This window comes from Erythrolamprus reginae, chromosome Z, assembly GCF_031021105.1.
Source record: "Erythrolamprus reginae isolate rEryReg1 chromosome Z, rEryReg1.hap1, whole genome shotgun sequence".
NCBI classification, from domain to species: Eukaryota; Metazoa; Chordata; class Lepidosauria; order Squamata; family Dipsadidae; genus Erythrolamprus; species Erythrolamprus reginae.
In genome coordinates this window covers 75,843,485-75,860,481 of record NC_091963.1, presented here as the reverse complement: position 1 = coordinate 75,860,481, position 16,997 = coordinate 75,843,485, and the positions used below count along the sequence as shown (strand labels likewise).

The 16,997-nt window shown below is 46.3% G+C and overlaps 1 protein-coding gene across 1 annotated transcript in view; it reads right to left on the bottom strand.

The window, feature by feature from the left end:
• DNAJC13 (DnaJ heat shock protein family (Hsp40) member C13) overlaps positions 1-16,997 on the bottom strand; it is a 179,415-nt gene that overhangs the window by 98,116 nt on the left and 64,302 nt on the right. The window contains exons 17-20 of the mRNA XM_070726342.1: positions 14,933-15,134; positions 14,288-14,403; positions 13,930-14,008; positions 12,548-12,683 (exon numbers count right to left, since the gene is read on the bottom strand). Of these exons, the coding sequence (XP_070582443.1) occupies positions 12,548-12,683; positions 13,930-14,008; positions 14,288-14,403; positions 14,933-15,134 (533 nt within the window). The remainder of the gene's footprint in view (positions 1-12,547; positions 12,684-13,929; positions 14,009-14,287; positions 14,404-14,932; positions 15,135-16,997) is intronic.

Genomic DNA, 16,997 nt, shown 5'->3' with positions numbered 1-16,997 from the left:
GAGCTGTGCGCACAACTCCATTTTTACTACCCCCATAGCATCCTGCCCCCCACCTGGGAAGCAGCCCATGCTTGCCCCTAGTCCTTTTCATCAGACATACACAGTTCTAGCAAACATTTGTATGTTTTAGCCTCCAGTCCCCCAATCATCTTTGTTGCTGCTTCTCTGCTCTTTCTGGAATCTCAACATCTTTTTTACATTGTGGTGACCAAAACTGGATGCAGTATTTGAAGGGTAGCCTTACTAAGGCCCTATAAAGTGGTATTAATACAGCATGTGATCTAGATTCTATCCCTCTGTTTATGCAGCCTAGAACTTTGTTGGCTTTTTTGGCAGCTGCAACACACTACTAGCTCATATTTAAATGATTGTCCACTAGGACTCTAAGATTCATCTCATAGTTACTATTGACAAAGGTACTACATATACTCCACCTATGCATTTTGTTTTTCTTACCTAAATGTAGAATCTTACTTTTTTCACTATCAGATTTCATTTTGTTAGATAGTACCCAATGTTCAATTCTGTCAAGATGCTTCTGTATCATAAGCCTATCTTCTGCAGTGCTGGTTATTAGTGTTGGGCAAACCCAACGAAGTTTGGGTTCGGCGGGTTCGGAAGAACCTGGCGATGGAGTTCGGGTAAGTTCGTCGAACCCAAACCCCAACACTTCTGGCCCCACCCTCCTGTCTTCCGCCAAAGCAGCCCGCGGTCACCTGTCTTCTTTTATTTCTTACGGAAAAGGCTCAGACGCTGCAGACGCATCTTTTCCGTAAGAAATAAAAGGAGACAGGCGGCCACGGGCTGCCCTGGGCAATGGGCACAATGAGGGGGAGAGGTGTGTCGCCTCCAAGCCCAAAATACAGCACACAGCCCCGGTGCACAAAGCAGCTCCCCCGCCTTGGATGCCCTCCTATGGTAGAAATGGGTGGGTGGATGTGGGGAGACCATTAACCACATTGCCAGAAATAACAAGTCCTTCAACAAACTCAGATCCAGACCAAATCTTTCTCTCCTCCAACGTATTCGCTCTCGCGAACTACGGGCAGAACTCAAGAGATGCTATGAACTTGGTGAAAGGACCGTTGAACTTACCTGAACGGTCTTCTCGATGCACTGCAAGGAGAGTCCAAGATGGGTAATTCTACAGTCTGATTGGTTGGGACTGAGTTTAATTTAAATATTAGGCTGGCACCGCCCCCTTAGCCCTCCAGTCTAAAAGAAACGAAGGAGCAGTAAAGCTAACAAAATTTATTGAAACATTCAAGGTAACTAGTAAAGATAAAAACACACACAACCCTCCAACAGGAGCCCCGATCCCGAATTCGGGCGGGTTTGGACTCTCCTTGCAGTGCATCGAGAAGACCGTTCAGGTAAGTTCAACGGTCCTTCTCCAATGCACTTGCAAGGAGAGTCCAAGATGGGATATACCCAAGATATTAACCAAGGGAGGGAGAAGGCTGGACCGGGGGCTCTGAAAATGAACACACCTGCTGCAATACCCTCCTCCCAAAAGCTGCCTCCGCGGAAGCAAAGGAGTCAATCCAATAATGTCTGACGAATGTGGACGGAGCCGCCCAAGTGGCTGCCCTACAAATGTCCTCTAACGAAGCCTGAGTTCTCCAGGCCGCTGTAGTGGCCGTACTGCGTGTAGAATGTCCAGTAAGTCCTTGTGGTACATGAGAACCCTTAGTCTTGTAAGCCTCTGCAATGCACTCACGCAACCAGCGGCTAATGGTCTGAGAAGAGACTTTGGTGCCCAACGATCTAGTTGCAAAGGACACAAACAAAGCCTCTGACACCCTGAATTCCTGAGTCCTGCGGATATAAATTTTTAAGGCTCGTCTCACATCGAGCTTGTGCCACCGCAGCTCTGAAGGATGAGTCCCATGGGCACAGAAATCCGGTAGGACTATTTCCTGTGCCCTGTGAAAGGTGGAGTTGATTTTTGGGAGAAATGCTGGATCAAGTCTTAAGACCACTCTATCCGGGTGAAACCTGCACAGGTCTTCCCTGGTGGAGAAAGCAGCAATCTCAGAGACCCTCCTGGCCGACGTCATCGCTACCAAGAAAGCAGTCTTGAGAGTCAACATTCGGAGTGGAATATGGCGAAACGGTTCGAATGGAGGACCAGTTAAAGCGTGTAACACCAAAGACAAATCCCAGGAAGGGAACCGATGTATCGGTGGTGGCCTGATGTTGGCGGCCCCTTTTAGAAAGTCCCTGATCCAAGGATGTCTGGTGAGGGAGCGGTAACTGTCTCCTCCTATTATCGTGGATAAAGCGGCCACATGACGGCGCAACGTGTTTGGTGCGAGTCCTTTTTCCAAGCCTGCCTGCAGAAAACTTAAGACCATGAGAGGGGAGGCCCTTTGTGGATCCACCTCCCTTTCCTCACAGAACTTGCAAAAGGAAGCCCAGGTCGCTTGGTAAATTCTTCTTGTCGAAGGCCTGCGAGCAGCCTGAATCGTATCGATGACTGTGTCTGGCACATTTTGGCGTTTTAGATGTTCCCGCTCAATCGCCACACGGTCAGCTGCCACCACTGAGGCTCTGGATGTGATATCAAGCCCTGGGAGAGGGAGATCCGGTGGTCCGGGATTCTCCAGTGGGGCGACACTGACAGTTGCATCAAATCCGCAAACCAAATGCGGCAAGGCCAGTAAGGGGCCAGCAACAGCACCTCTGCCCTTTGCTCCAGAATCTTCCGCATTACCTTGGGAATGATGGAGATCGGTGGAAACGCGTACAGAAGTCCTGGTGGCCACTGAAGTCGAAGAGCGTTCACGCCTTCTGCACCCGGGGTCGGGAAGCGGGAGAAGAAACGTGGGAGCTGAGAGTTGCCCTGAGTAGCAAACAGGTCCAAAACTGGCCTCCCAAACCTCTGAACAATGTCCAGAAACACTGCGGGATCCAGCTGCCACTCCCCTGGGTCCAAGGTCTCCCGGCTCAGCCAGTCCGCGCACACATTCTCTACTCCCGAGATGTGCTCCGCCGACAGGGAAGCCAGATTGGCCTCCGCCCACCTGAGCAGGGACTCCGACTCCCTCATCAGTCTTCGAGAGCGCGTCCCCCCCTGTCTGTTGATGTGAGACCGGGTGGAGACATTGTCGGTCCGTACAAGGACATGATGGCCCCTCACTAAGGTCGCGAAACTGAGGAGGGCCAAGGAGACCACCTTCAACTCCAGAAAGTTGATGTTGACATCGCACAAGTCCGACGGTTCCCATAGGCCGTAGGCCATGTGTGAGGAAAGATGAGCTCCCCACCCAGTCAAGCTGGCGTCTGTCGTCATTGTAAGAAGGTAACGTTCCAGAAATAGGGAACCCTTTCCCAGTGCTGGGGACACCCACCACTGTAAGGATCTCCGTACCCCTGCGTCGAGATGCACCTGTTGGTGCGAGTGGCTGGACTTCCTCCTCTGAAATGGCAGGAGGAACCACTGGAGAGGATGTAAGTGATACCTGGCCCATGGAGTGATATCGATACATGAAACCAGCGTACCGAGCAGTTTGGATAGGAATGAGAGTCTGGGGAATTGTTGAGATGCCAAGTCCCGAACGAGCTCCCTGATGGTGGACTGTCTCTCCTGGGACAGGAAGACGAGGCCCCTCCTGGAATCTATGATGGTCCCCAGGTGAGCAAGACGGGTCGTGGGAGTCAAGTGGCTTTTGTCGAAATTGACCGAAAAGCCATGATCTTGAAGCGTCTGGATCGTTAGATGTAAGTCCTGATATGCAAGGTCTCTTGTCCTGGACAGAATCACGATGTCGTCCAGGTAGGTCATCAGGCGCACCGATTGATGTCTGAGACTGGCCGTGAGGACGTCTAGCAGCTTCATGAATGATCTTGGGGCTGATGAAAGCCCGAACGGCATGGCCCGGTACTGGAAATGGGCCCCATCCAGACTGAAGCGCAGATACTGTCGGTGAGGTGGAAAAATGGGGATATGGAGGTAGGCCTCCTTTACGTCTATGGATGTCATATAGTCCCCCTGCCTGATGGCTGCCAGAATAGACTTGAGAGAATGCATTTTGAACCTCCAGTACTTGACATAAAGGTTAAATCTCCGAAGGTTCAGTATGAGACGTACCCCTCCTGAGGACTTCGGGACCAGGAAGATTGCTGAGTAGAACCCCATACCCTGTTGGGGTAGAGGGACCTCCTCGATGGCCCCTATCTCCAAAAGGTGTGACACCTCTTGGTACAGAAGCCTCTTCCTGCGAATGTCCAAGGGAGTACGACAAGGAAGAAACCGGCAAGGTGGAGGGCGAAGAAACTCGATCCTCAGTCCTTCTGATACCGTGGTATCCGCCCAGGGGTCCGAGGAGGTGTTTATCCAGATGTCCGAGAAATGTATTAGCTTGCCGCCCAAGGGGAAAACCACTGGAAAGTCACTTGGTCTTTCTGAAGCCCCTGTTGGAACCTCTAAAGGGGCGGCGGCCTTGAAAGGACCTGTTGCGATCAGACTGAGAGGCCCTATCTGATCGAAAGGAACCCTGGCCAAAGGATCCCTGGAAGTAGGGCCTTGACATCTGATTATTGGTCGAGGATGAATCTGAACGAAAGGGCTGTCTCCTCTGATAAGGATTAAAGCGTCTCTCCTGCTTCCTGCTGGATCTAGGCATAACCTTTTTCTTATCCTTATCTTCCACTAGCACATCGTCCAGGACCTCCCCGAAGAGTTTCTTGCCCTTGAAAGGTGAAGAGGCAAGGGCCCACTTGGATTTTACATCGGCCTGCCAATTCCACAACCAAATGAGCCTTCGGGAAGCCACCGACGACGCCATTGCTCTAGAGGCGAACTTAGCCGCATTGACTGTGGCATCCGCGGAGAATTCCGTGGCCGCCAACAGCTTGTTCAGGTCCTGGCGAAGTCTCCCATCGTGTGGGTCAACTCTGGACTGAAGCTCTTGTATCCAGAGTATCGTAGCTCTATTAAAAAATGAGGCCGCCGATGCAGCCCTTACGGCCCAAGCCGCCATCTGATGAGCTATACGAACGACATTATCCGCTCTCTTGTCCTCAGCCTGTAATCCCTCCTGAGACTCTGAAGGGACAAGGGCATTTGAAACCAAGCTGGTCACCGGCTTGTCCACCGTAGGCAGCTCCAGAAGATCCTCCATAGCCTGGTTGAAGGTATAGAAGCGTTTGTCCAGGTTAGATGGGCCCTGGGCTGTCGCAGGGCTCTCCCATGGGCGCTGGACCGTCTCCAGGAATAAGTGGGAGGATGGCACATTAACAGTCTCCTGTTTGGAGAAGACAAACAGGCCTCCCGTGGGCTGACCCGGCGCTGAAGGAGCACCCTGACCGCCTTCCCCAGCCTGGTCAATGGTCGCCTTTGCCTTGTTCAGCAAGACCTTGAAGAGGGATGACTTAAACAAGCCAGTGTATATCGGTTGCTCCGGTGGCTGGTCATTGCTGGACAGCTCATCCTCCGCCTCACTAAACTCATCTCTGGAGAAGGTATCCTCCTCTCTGGACTCCATGATCGATTGAGAGGCAGGAGCCATCCAGGGATCCCTATACCTGGGTGGCACCGGAATTGCTGGCAGCTGCTGTTGCTGTTGCACCGCATTAGCCATCCCTTGGGTGTATGCGCTAGAGATAAGGTCCTGCAGAGCCTGTGGCATGCTCTGCCAAGCGTCCTGAGCATTGCGCAACCCCGCAGCCGTTGGAGTGAACGTAGCTGCAGGGGACTGCCCAAAAGGATGAGGAGCAGCAACCTGAGGCGCCATCGAAGTGCTGGGCCAGGTGGTCTGTCTCCCAAAAACTAAGGCCTCTGGTCTAGCTGGAGCAGTTGGTTGGAGGACCCTCTCAGGAGACCAATCCCTCTCAGAGGCCGAGCCTACAACCCCTGGTGTGAACATGGGGGAGGCTGGCGGAGGGATGGCATGGGTAGGTGGAGCAGAAGAAGATGCAGGACCCACTGACCTCTGAGAGGCCTCCAACTGCCTCTCAAGTGCTTTTATGCATTTTTCAGCCTCTCTGAGAGAGGCCCCCTGAGAAGATTTGGGCTTCTGGGCCCTGTCCTTGGGGGTGCTGGGCCTGGTGACAGTGGCCTCCTCCCCTGGCTGGGCTGATTGATCTGCCATGGTCAGTAACTCACGAAAAGGAGAGTAATCAGCTGAAGCAGCAACGCCACATCAACGACCGTTAGGGAGAAAAAAACCCCTCACGAAGAAGCTTCTCACTGCGCATGCTCGTTGTTAGGCAGAAGGAACGCTCAGCACTCCTATTCCCTGCCTGAGGGAGGCTCCTTATGCAAATAGCCTCTTTATGCAGAAAAAATGGCCGCCGGGCCATTGCCTCGGCAACCATGGATACATATGGGCGCTCCTGAATCGCCCGGTATAGCCCTGCCTCCCAAAAAAAAAAGGCCGCCGGGCTGTTGTCATGGAAACGGGCAGGAAGCCAAGCTTTCCCGCCCCCTGACTGTGTTTCCAGAGGCCCTCTTCCAAGCCCGGCGCCTGACATGTCTCCTTTAAACCGCTGCCGACGGCGATCGCTGTTTCCGCGCCGCGGAGGCGCTCAGCTGATTGTCGGCTCTCTTATGGAGGTAGCGGAGTGGGGGGGGCGCATCCAGCCCGGACTGGACAGGTGGCCCTGTGACATATCCACCACGGGAGGGGCGGACCCCCCCGAGGCGTCAGTCACCCCTCGGCTGCCGGGCGCTACCACGGAGGTAGACAGCCCGGGAGCTCGCTCTGTGTCCCACAAGGGCTTCCAATAATGTGGGGACAAGACCAGAGGAGCAGCAGCTGACAGGGTGAAACCCACTGGAGGTTTGAACCCTGGCTGCCCGAGGAAATCCTTCCCCCCTGCTGCACCTAAAAGAGAAAGAGAGAAAAGGAGAAAAGAAATAAAAACGTTAGTAACAAATTTATTAATAAAATGAACAATAAAACATAAGAAGAACAAACTCAAAGTCCCTTCACTGCGACTGAGTTTTTTAGACTGGAGGGCTAAGGGGGCGGTGCCAGCCTAATATTTAAATTAAACTTAGTCCCGACCAATCAGACTGTAGAATTACCCATCTTGGACTCTCCTTGCAAGTGCATTGGAGAACAAACCTTTACATAGATTACCGCACAGAAAGCATCAAACCCAAAACCCATAATTCTCCCCACATCTTCCGGTCTAACTTTCAACCTACCATCTCACAACATCAAACTGACACCTGCCAGACCATTATCCCACAACAACAAATGGACAACCCTACCACCTCAAACCAAGAATAGGAAAGCGTGCCCCTTACTTCCTCTAACCACCCCAAAACCAATCCCCAACACAAGACCAATCTCAAATGTAAACTATTAAATGCTAGAAGTTTAGTCAACAAGATATCTGAATTCCTCCTTCTACTTGACACCTCCAACTTTGATATAATTTTTATATGCGAAACATGGCTAAATGCTTCCTACCCAGACTCCATTATCACATCAAAAAACTACCATGTTTTCCGCTCAGACCGTGAATCCCGCAGAGGAGGCGGAGTAGCTATATTCTACAAAAAATCGCTGAACCTAAAAATCCTCAAAGTTGCACAGGATTTATTGGTACCTGAAACTATTGTCTGTGATTTATCCCTAAATACCACAATTCGCTTCTTACTCTGCTACAGAGCCCCGAACTACGACATCGAACATGCTAACAAATTATCCACATTACTAACGTGGGCAACCAACTGCCCATACCCCATTATCTTCCTCGGAGACCTCAACCTACCACACATCAACTAGTCCTAAAATGAATGCAGCACGGAAACCATCCATTCTACTATATATAATAGTAACTAGTAACTAGTTACTAGTAACTAACAATACCAGACTTGATAACTGTCTGGATCTCATCTTCTGCAACAGCAAAAGTACAATATATGGCTTACAAATAACAGAACCATTTTCCAACAGTGACCACAGCATGATAAACCTCAGTCTAAACTTAAGCCACACTATGATCCACCCAAATAATACAACACCAAAATTCAATTTCAAAAAAGCGAACTGCGAACTCATTGAAGCACACCTCTCAACATTAAACTGGAAAACTCTATTCTCTGAATGCTACACTACTGATGACCTCTACAACACATTCCTACTTGAAATGAAAATTATCATCAGACTTCATGTACCTCTAACATGTACCATAAACAAAAAAAATAACCTCCCCATCTCAATAAGAAAATTACAAACAAGAAAAAAATCTCTCTGGAGGAAAAACAAAAAAGCCGATATAAAAGCATTTGCAATCAAATAAAAACAGAATGCCTTAACTACTACAGCAAACAAGAGGAAAACCTCCTACGCACCAAATCTCATAGAGCTTTCTACAACTTTGTCAACAATAAACTCAAAGACTCTAGACCTATCCCACCTCTCAAAGGACCCAACAATAAAGAATACCATGATGATTCATCCAAAGTCAACCTCCTCAACTCTTTCTTTGGCTCTGTCTTTGTTAACAGCAATGGCTCATTCCCCAATTTCATCAATCGCACCTCAAACTCCCTCAACGATTTAACCCAAGTAGACTTCACTGAAGACCGAGTTGAAAAAGCATTACGTGACCTTAAACCTTCTCTATCAGTCAGACCAGATGGTCTATGTGCTTACTTCCTAAAAAAGCTCTCTTCTGCCACAGCTGAACCACCAAGCATAATTTTTGAAAAATCCTTCAGAACCAGCACACTTTCTAAGCTATGGTTGAAAGCAATGGCCATCCCCATCTTCAAAAAAGGAGACCCTTCTCTTGTAGATAACTACAGACCAATTTCACTATGCTGCGTCCCATGCAAAGTCATGGAATCAATTATAAACAAATCAATTACTCTCCATCTAGAAACTAATAATTTGCTCTCTAACAAACAATTTGGTTTCAGAAAAAAACTATCCTGCAACCTGCAACTCCTCCACTGCAAAAATATATGGACAACTCATCTAGATGGATCCCTCCATAGCTGGATTACAGCATTCCTGTCAAACAGACAACAAGTGGTCAAAATAGGAAGCACCATATCCACCCCCGTCCCAGTTAAAAGCGGTGTTTCCCCAAGGTAGTGTACTGGGACCAACTCTCTTCATTCTCTACATCAGTGATTTTCAACCTTTTTTGAGCCGCGGCACATTTTTTACATTTACAAAATCCTGGGGCACACCGCCAACCAAAATAACACCCTAAGACACTCTCCTCTCTTTTTCCATCCCTGTCTCCTCCCCCCCTTGTGTGTGTGTGTATATATATACACACTCTTGAACCATTTCCAAAAACAGGTGAGGGCTGGGGGGGTTTTCTCTCTTATTCTTTGGGTGCTTTTTATCATATGCTTTAAATCAAGAGTCACTTCTCTCTCTCTTTTGTTTATCTCTCTTTCCTCTCATTCTCTGTCTCAATCATTTTCTCGTTTCTTTTTTTTTCTCCCCTTTTTGCTCATTTCTCTCTCTCTCTCTCCCTTCCTCTCCTTTTCTCTCTCTCTCTCTCTTGCTTTCTCTCTCTCTCACTCTTGTGTTCTCTTTCTCTTTTCTTTCTCTCTCTTGCTTTCTCTCTTTCTCTCTCTCTTGCTTTCTTTCTCTCTCTTTCTCTCTCAGCAAAAAGTTGCGAGACTGGAACCTGAGCTTCCTTCTTCGCGGCACACCTGACCATGTCTCACGGCACACTAGTGTGCCACGGCATACTGGTTGAAAAACACTGCTCTACATCAATGACCTTTGCGATTACATCACAAGCAACTGTGTCCTCTTCGCCGACTATGTAAAACTCTTCAACACCACCGATAACACAACTACTCTCCAAAAAGACTTTGACGCTGTTTCTGAGTGGTCTAACACATGGCAACTCCAAATCTCAACTAGCAAATGCTCTGTCCTACACATTGGGAAGAAGAATCTGAACTCCAAATACGAACTGAATAATCAAATTATCACAGATAATCCCCACTCGGTTAAAGACCTTGGTATACTAATAACAAAAGATTTAAGTGCCAAAGCCCACTGCAACAATATAGCCAAGAAGGCTTCAAGAGTTGTAAACCTAATCCTACGTAGCTTCTGCTCTGGCAATCTCACACTACTTACCAGAGCTTACAAAACTTTTGCCAGACCCATCCTCGAATACAGCTCATCTGTTTGGAACCCATATCGCATCTCAGACATTAACACCCTTGAAAATGTCCAAAGATACTTCACCAGAAGAGCCCCTCACTCCTCCACTCGAAATAGAATACCCTATGAGATTAGACTTTCAATCCTGGGCCTAGAAAGTTTAGAACTAAGACGCCTTAAACAAGATCTAAGTATTGCCCACAAGATCATATGCTGCAACGTCCTGCCTGTTGGCAATTATTTCAGCTTCAACCACAACAATACAAGAGCACACAACAGATTTAAACTTAATATTAACCGCTCCAAACTTGACTGTAAAAAATATGACTTCAGTAACCGAGTTGTCGAAGCGTGGAACTCATTACCGGACTCCATAGTGTCATTCCCAAACCCCCAACACTTTACCTTTAGATTATCTACGGTTGACCTATCCAGATTCCTAAGAGGTCCATTACTATATCTTCTTTTCTATTATTTCTTAGATATATTTTACTATGAGTATCTCCTCTATAACCTTCATCATGTATTTTACTATGTGTTTTACCCACTAAAACCCTCATTGTGTATTGGACAAAATAAATAAATAAATAAAATAAATAAATAGAAATAGTGTTAAAAGCAGGAAGTGACCTAAACCCAATTATAGGGGATAATTCTCTCTAAGGGTTAAATTGACCGAGATGTCTATTCCTAGAATGGCTTCTAGGAAGAAGAGTTGTAAAATGGCTTTAGGTTTTAACACTATTTTTCCCCCGCATCCACCCACCCTTTCTATCATTGGAGTTTTTTTCCAGTCTGAGGGTCAATGGTTGGGCAGGACCTGGTGAGTTTCTGAAGTTTAAGGAGCGGGGAAGAGAGAGACTCAAGAATGCGGAATAGAACGGAAAATCATTTCCGAGGGAAAAGGACAGGATTGAGGTTTAAATGGATGGATGGCTCTGCTAGTTTGAGGAATAAAGAAGCAGGGGGGCTGCAATAGGGCAGCTGCTGATTGTACACACACACACACACACACACACACACACACACACATGGGCAGATGGGGACAGCAGCTGGGCTGAGGTCACTTGGAGGGGGCAACGGCGGCGGTGGGGGGGGCGTGCCTGTCTTGTGCGCTGAAGGGATGACCGGCCGGCCAGAGCCCTCCCCGCCTCCCCCTCCTGGCCAGAGCCTGCTTGAAGCTGCCGGCCAGGATCCTGAAGCGCTATGGGGGAGGTGTCGGGCTCCATCAAGTGGGCGATGGCCAGGAGGGGGAGGCGGGGAGGGCTCTGGCCGGCCGGTCATCCCTTCAGCGCACAAGACAGGCACGCCCCCCCATCGCCGCCGTTGCCCCCTCCAAGTGACCTCAGCCTGTGACGTCAAAGTCCCACCCTGGGAATCCCAGCATGGGCAGCAAGCAAATGGGATTCCCCGTCTCCTTTTGCTTGCAGCGCCATTCCCGAGGCGGGGAAATCCCATCAACCCTGGGCAGCCCACCTTCTTGCTGGGGGATGGTGGGAAACAAAGCCCAAGTGGAGGGCATCCAAGGCGGGGGAGCTGCTGTGTGCACCGGGGCGGGTATTTGGGCTTGGAGGCGGCACGGCTCTCCCCCCCTGTTGCGCCCATTGCCCAGGGCAGCCTTAGCTCACCCCAGCGCTCTTTGGAAAGGGGAGGGGGACGGGTTCTGTGTTGACGTAGGCCCCACCAGCCAACCTTGTCCACTTTAAGACTTTGTGGACTTCAACTCCCAGAGTTCCTCACTTGCTTCGCTGAGTCAGAGCCCTCCCCACCTCCATCTCCCACCTACCGTGATGTTCGAGCTTGGTATGCTGAACACTGCAAAGTTCTGCACGGACCCGAACTATGCAAGTTCGGTTCGCCCAACACTATTGGCTATTCCTGTTAGCTTTGTGTTGTCTGCAAATTTGATGAGTTCCCCATCTATCCCCTTGTCCAAATAATTGATGAAAATGTTGAAAAGTACTGGGCCTAAAACAGAGCCTTGGGGTACCCCACTACATGTGCATGTGGTTCAGTTGAGATCTACATGTTTAATGCGGTTGGTCAGCCACTTAGGAATCCATCTGATGGTGATAATGTCTAACCCACATTTTTATATTTTATCAAGTATCAAATATTTTATCAAATATTTTTTCTTCACATTTTAAAAAGTTTCTTCTCTTTTTTTGAAAGAAAATACATTTAATGTGATATTCTGAGTACAATATTTTAATATAACTGCATGGGTATATTTTTCACTATTTTTAGTTTGATATATTCATTTGGAACTGTATAATAAGCTGAGGATCTACGAAGCACGTTGAAACTCCAGCAATTTTGCTTAGATAGGGTTGTTAATAATCTCTAACGTTTGTAGTATTCTAGCATTGAAGTTTTAAAATAAATATGGGAGTATATATTTGCTAATTTTTTTACTGTATAATACATTGGTTACTAGATCTAATTACCTTCTCTGTATCTGTTAAAAAGGATACTCTGTGTTTTCAGAATCAGAATTATATTTTCAGGATCTGGACCATCAACAATTTTAGAGGACTTTGTGCAGAGAAATTCATATCCTTTATTGACCTTTTCAAATATATCCTATAGTTTAAAAAAGGATAAAGAAAATATATATAAATACTATCTGAAAATGAATTTAATGTTGGAAAAGTAGTAGGTTTTTTAGGAATAATTATACATATTATATATACTGTATAGCACATAATTTTCAGTAATGCTGTTCCTTTTTAAAATTCTGCAATCTATTATTCTATCAAGAAACCCTTGCAATATGCAAATACTAAATACAATACTTGCTAGAGCATAACACAGAACTTGTCCACAACTTGATTGCCTGATACCAGAATAGGGTAATTATGATTTCTAAGGGCAGTAATAAACCAAACTCTGACAACATTTAATGTTTACTCACAACCTTCTTACCTCCCTATGATCTCCCTATGCCTGTCCTGCTGCAGTCTTTTCCTCAAATGTTAAGTGGAGATCTTTCCTTTCTCATAGATTAGCAATTCACCAGACACATCACAGAGAAAGGAACACCCTTCAACTGAGTTATAGCTTGCCAGAAGCTCTATTGCATTTTGTAACTATTCTAGCACAAAATGCCCACTAGATAAACTGGATTTGGATTTATGACCATATGATTTGCTTAACAATTTCTTACTAACTCGCTCAATAAAATTAACAGTTGACAGTTGTAAAATTGTATCAGTCATTCAACTGATGACTGCAAAAGCTATGGTCAAAGTTCCAGGTTCAATTGGGGTTATAAGTCAAGGACCATGTATGAAAATATCTTCAGGAATACACATGAAAAAAAGAATTACCCACTACTTTCTTGGGACAAAAATGTGGGAGGGCATAGCTGCAAGGAAATTATTCAACACAGAAATGACAACTTCAGTTCAGATTGGATTTCTTTAAGTTATCTTAGAGTCAAATCAGCCTAAGCACAGGACAGGGAAGCTTAACTGGTAAATGTAGATATTCTAAATATTTTTTCAATGTGACTAACTGACCTATTACAGATTCTCCATAGAGTCATTCTCCTTCCTAATTCACCAATCTTTATTTATAATATTGCTTAATTAAGAATACAGTATTTAGAAACTTGTAAGTAAATTTGTAACTTCAGATCTAGCCTAATAAATGCTAGTTTATATAATTTCGGATGAGAGAGAACTAAGGACATACAAAGGAATGCATATATTAATGTATTCTATTCTGCAAAGTAAGTGGGAAAGCTTAACATATTAAAGGTTCTGTTACTGGATTAGGATACAAGACTTCTTCTAAGAATCACACATATTTAATATAAGACACTTACCCGACCTTCTGGATTCTTGTCAGGATGGTATTTCTGAGCCAGTTTAAAATAAGCTTTCCTGATTTTACTTTCATCATGTCTATAAAGTACAGAAAAGATTATAGGTATTACCTACAATTAAATAGTCTTGTTAGTCAGAAGAAAAAATTCACCTTTTCCATCTATAATATTAAAATTTAACTTTGACAACAGAGTCTTGGAAATAGTTGATTTAATCCATTGAAATTCTACATTATGTGTAACATCCAAATCTATGTTACTCCATGCTGAATTGAGACAGCAATATAAAGGCTTAAATCTTTTATTTAAGGATTTTAATTATATTTTATATAATTATATTTTATAATTAGAAACTTACAGCCCTTGACCCTTTGGTAGATTCAGAACTTCATAAGCATCATCTATGGACATTGTAGGTGCCTTCTTTTCAACCTCCTTCTTCCAAGTTTCTAGAGTATCTTTTAAAAGTTTAACCTGAATATAGAAGATTTCTATTTAGCTTTCCCATGTAAGAAATTGAATGTTAAGTAATGATTTAGTTTAACAATCTCTCACTGACTCACTTAGTAAAAACTAATATTTCTAATTACGGATACTTAAATTTGGGGTGGTGGAGTACAGGCAAGGTGATAGTGGCAAATGAATAGGACTAGAATTTTCTGGTTTGGAGGTTTTTCTTAAAAAATCCTTACATTATACTTTTTATGTCTTCAGAATGATAAATGGCTATGGTGCTAATTTTTGATAACCTGGTCACAAAAGCTCTTTCAAATAATTATTTTCAAGAAGAATGGAGAGAAAAAACTATTATCTTATTTTTCCTTTTCTTGTTATTTTTTGCAAATTTGAAAGAACAATGTCAACTAATTTAAGCTAAACATATAAACATGTACCTCACAACAGGAGAATAATCAGCCTAATATCCATGAGAATAGGGATCTCACATTTCTTGGCATATTTCCACAATGTTAGAAACTAGGATTATGACCACAAATTGACTTACAGGATCTTTAATTGGCCAATCAGGAAACTGAAGCTTATTGCAAAGATGTCTGAGATAATAAATATTGCAAAACAACTCATTTTCCAGTTGAGAATAACTGATAACTGGTATGGGGCAGTACTGGTAAAGTGCTCTTGTATTACTCTGAAGACGAGGGGTGAAGTCAGCAAGATGTGCTGCTATCTTCTCTATCATCATGCGCCTGCAAATTACAAATATTTCTTTAATTAAAGAAACATTAACATTTTTTGAGGCACTTATTTTCTTATCAGACATTAAATCTGCTACTTTGTGACAAGCTGCAAAGACATCTAATGAATTACTAATGAATAACTATAGACATTCATCTAATGAAACTATAGGCAGAAATCGGAAAGTCAATGGAAATACAGTAATACCTCGTCTTACAAACTTAATTGGTGCCAGGAGGAGGTTTGTAAGGTGAAAAGTTCGTAAGACGAAACAATGTTTCCCATAGGAATCAATGGAAAAGCTATTAATGCGTGCAAGCCCCAAATTCACCCCTTTTGCCTCATTACCGCTGGCATTCGGATTTTGTTCGGAGGTGGGTGGAGGGGGGGGAGACAGGGGGAGACAGCGCAGGCTGCCCGGAGGGACCCTCATGGGTGGATTAACTGAAAAGTCAACAGTTACTGTCCGGCTTGCAGTGACTGGAAGGGAAGGGAGGGAAACGCACGGGCGGTTTGTACGGGCGTCTTCTCTGATTTTTTGTGTCTGGGAGGCCCCACTGGGGTTCTAGGATCATCTTGCGGGAGTCCGGTAGCGGTTGGGGAAAGGTTGGGGAAGCCCTTGCCGGATTAGCGCTGCGCCGCCACCCCTATCTGTAAGTTCAGGCAGAAACCTTTCTCTCTCTCTCCTCCCTCCCTCCCTCCTTTCCCCTCTCCCTCCTGGCCTCCCTCCTCCTCCTCCTCCTGTATTCCGCCTCCCTCCCAGCCTCCGGGCCACATTTGCCTTCCTCCGCCACCACCGGCGCCCAGCTCCTCCTCCTCTTCTTGCTTCTTTAGAAGATGACAGCCGGCGGCGCGGAGGCTGGGGATGGTGTGCGTGTGTGGAAAGGGTCAGCGGGAGAACTGGGGGGAGCCGTGGCCACTGCCCCGTGGAAGGGACCCGGCTGGGAAGCTCCCAAAGGTGTGGGCTGGGGTCTTTCCGGGAGAGCAAGCAGCCCGAAGCCGAAAGAAACGCGTGGAGGCTTGTAAACAAAAGGCAGAACTTTCGGCTTCTGGGTGGATGGGAGGAGCTACAGCCCAGCGGCGTTTTACATTGATTCCTCCGGGCGCTTAACTCCTCCCATCCACCCAGAAGCTGCAAGTTCTGCCTTTTATTTACCAGCGTTTCTTTCAGCTTTGGGAGAAACTAAGCAGCAGGGAGATTTTGCCAGCCCAGCCACTTAACTCCTCCCATCCACCCAGAAGCTGCAAGTTCTGCCTTTTATTTACCAGCGTTTCTTTCAGCTTTGGGAGAAACTAAGCAGCACGGAGATTTTGCCAGCCCAGCCACTTAACTCCTCCCATCCACCCAGAAGCTGCAAGTTCTGCCTTTTATTTACCAGCGTTTCTTTCAGCTTTGGGAGAAACTAAGCAGCACGGAGATTTTGCCAGCCCAGCCACTTAACTCCTCCCATCCACCCAGAAGCTGCAAGTTCTGCCTTTTATTTACCAGCGTTTCTTTCAGCTTTGGGAGAAACTAAGCAGCGGGGAGATTTTGCCAGCCCAGCCACTTAACTCCTCCCATCCACCCAGAAGCTGCAAGTTCTGCCTTTTATTTACCAGCGTTTCTTTCAGCTTTGGGAGAAACTAAGCAGCAGGGAGATTTTGCCAGCCCAGCCACTTAACTCCTCCCATCCACCCAGAAGCTGCAAGTTCTGCCTTTTATTTACCAGCGTTTCTTTCAGCTTTGGGAGAAACTAAGCAGCAGGGAGATTTTGCCAGCCCAGCTACTTAACTCCTCCCATCCACCCAGAAGCTGCAAATTCTGCCTTTTATTTACCAGCGTTTCTTTCAGCTTTGGGAGAAACTAAGCAGCATGGAGATTTTGCCAGCCCAGC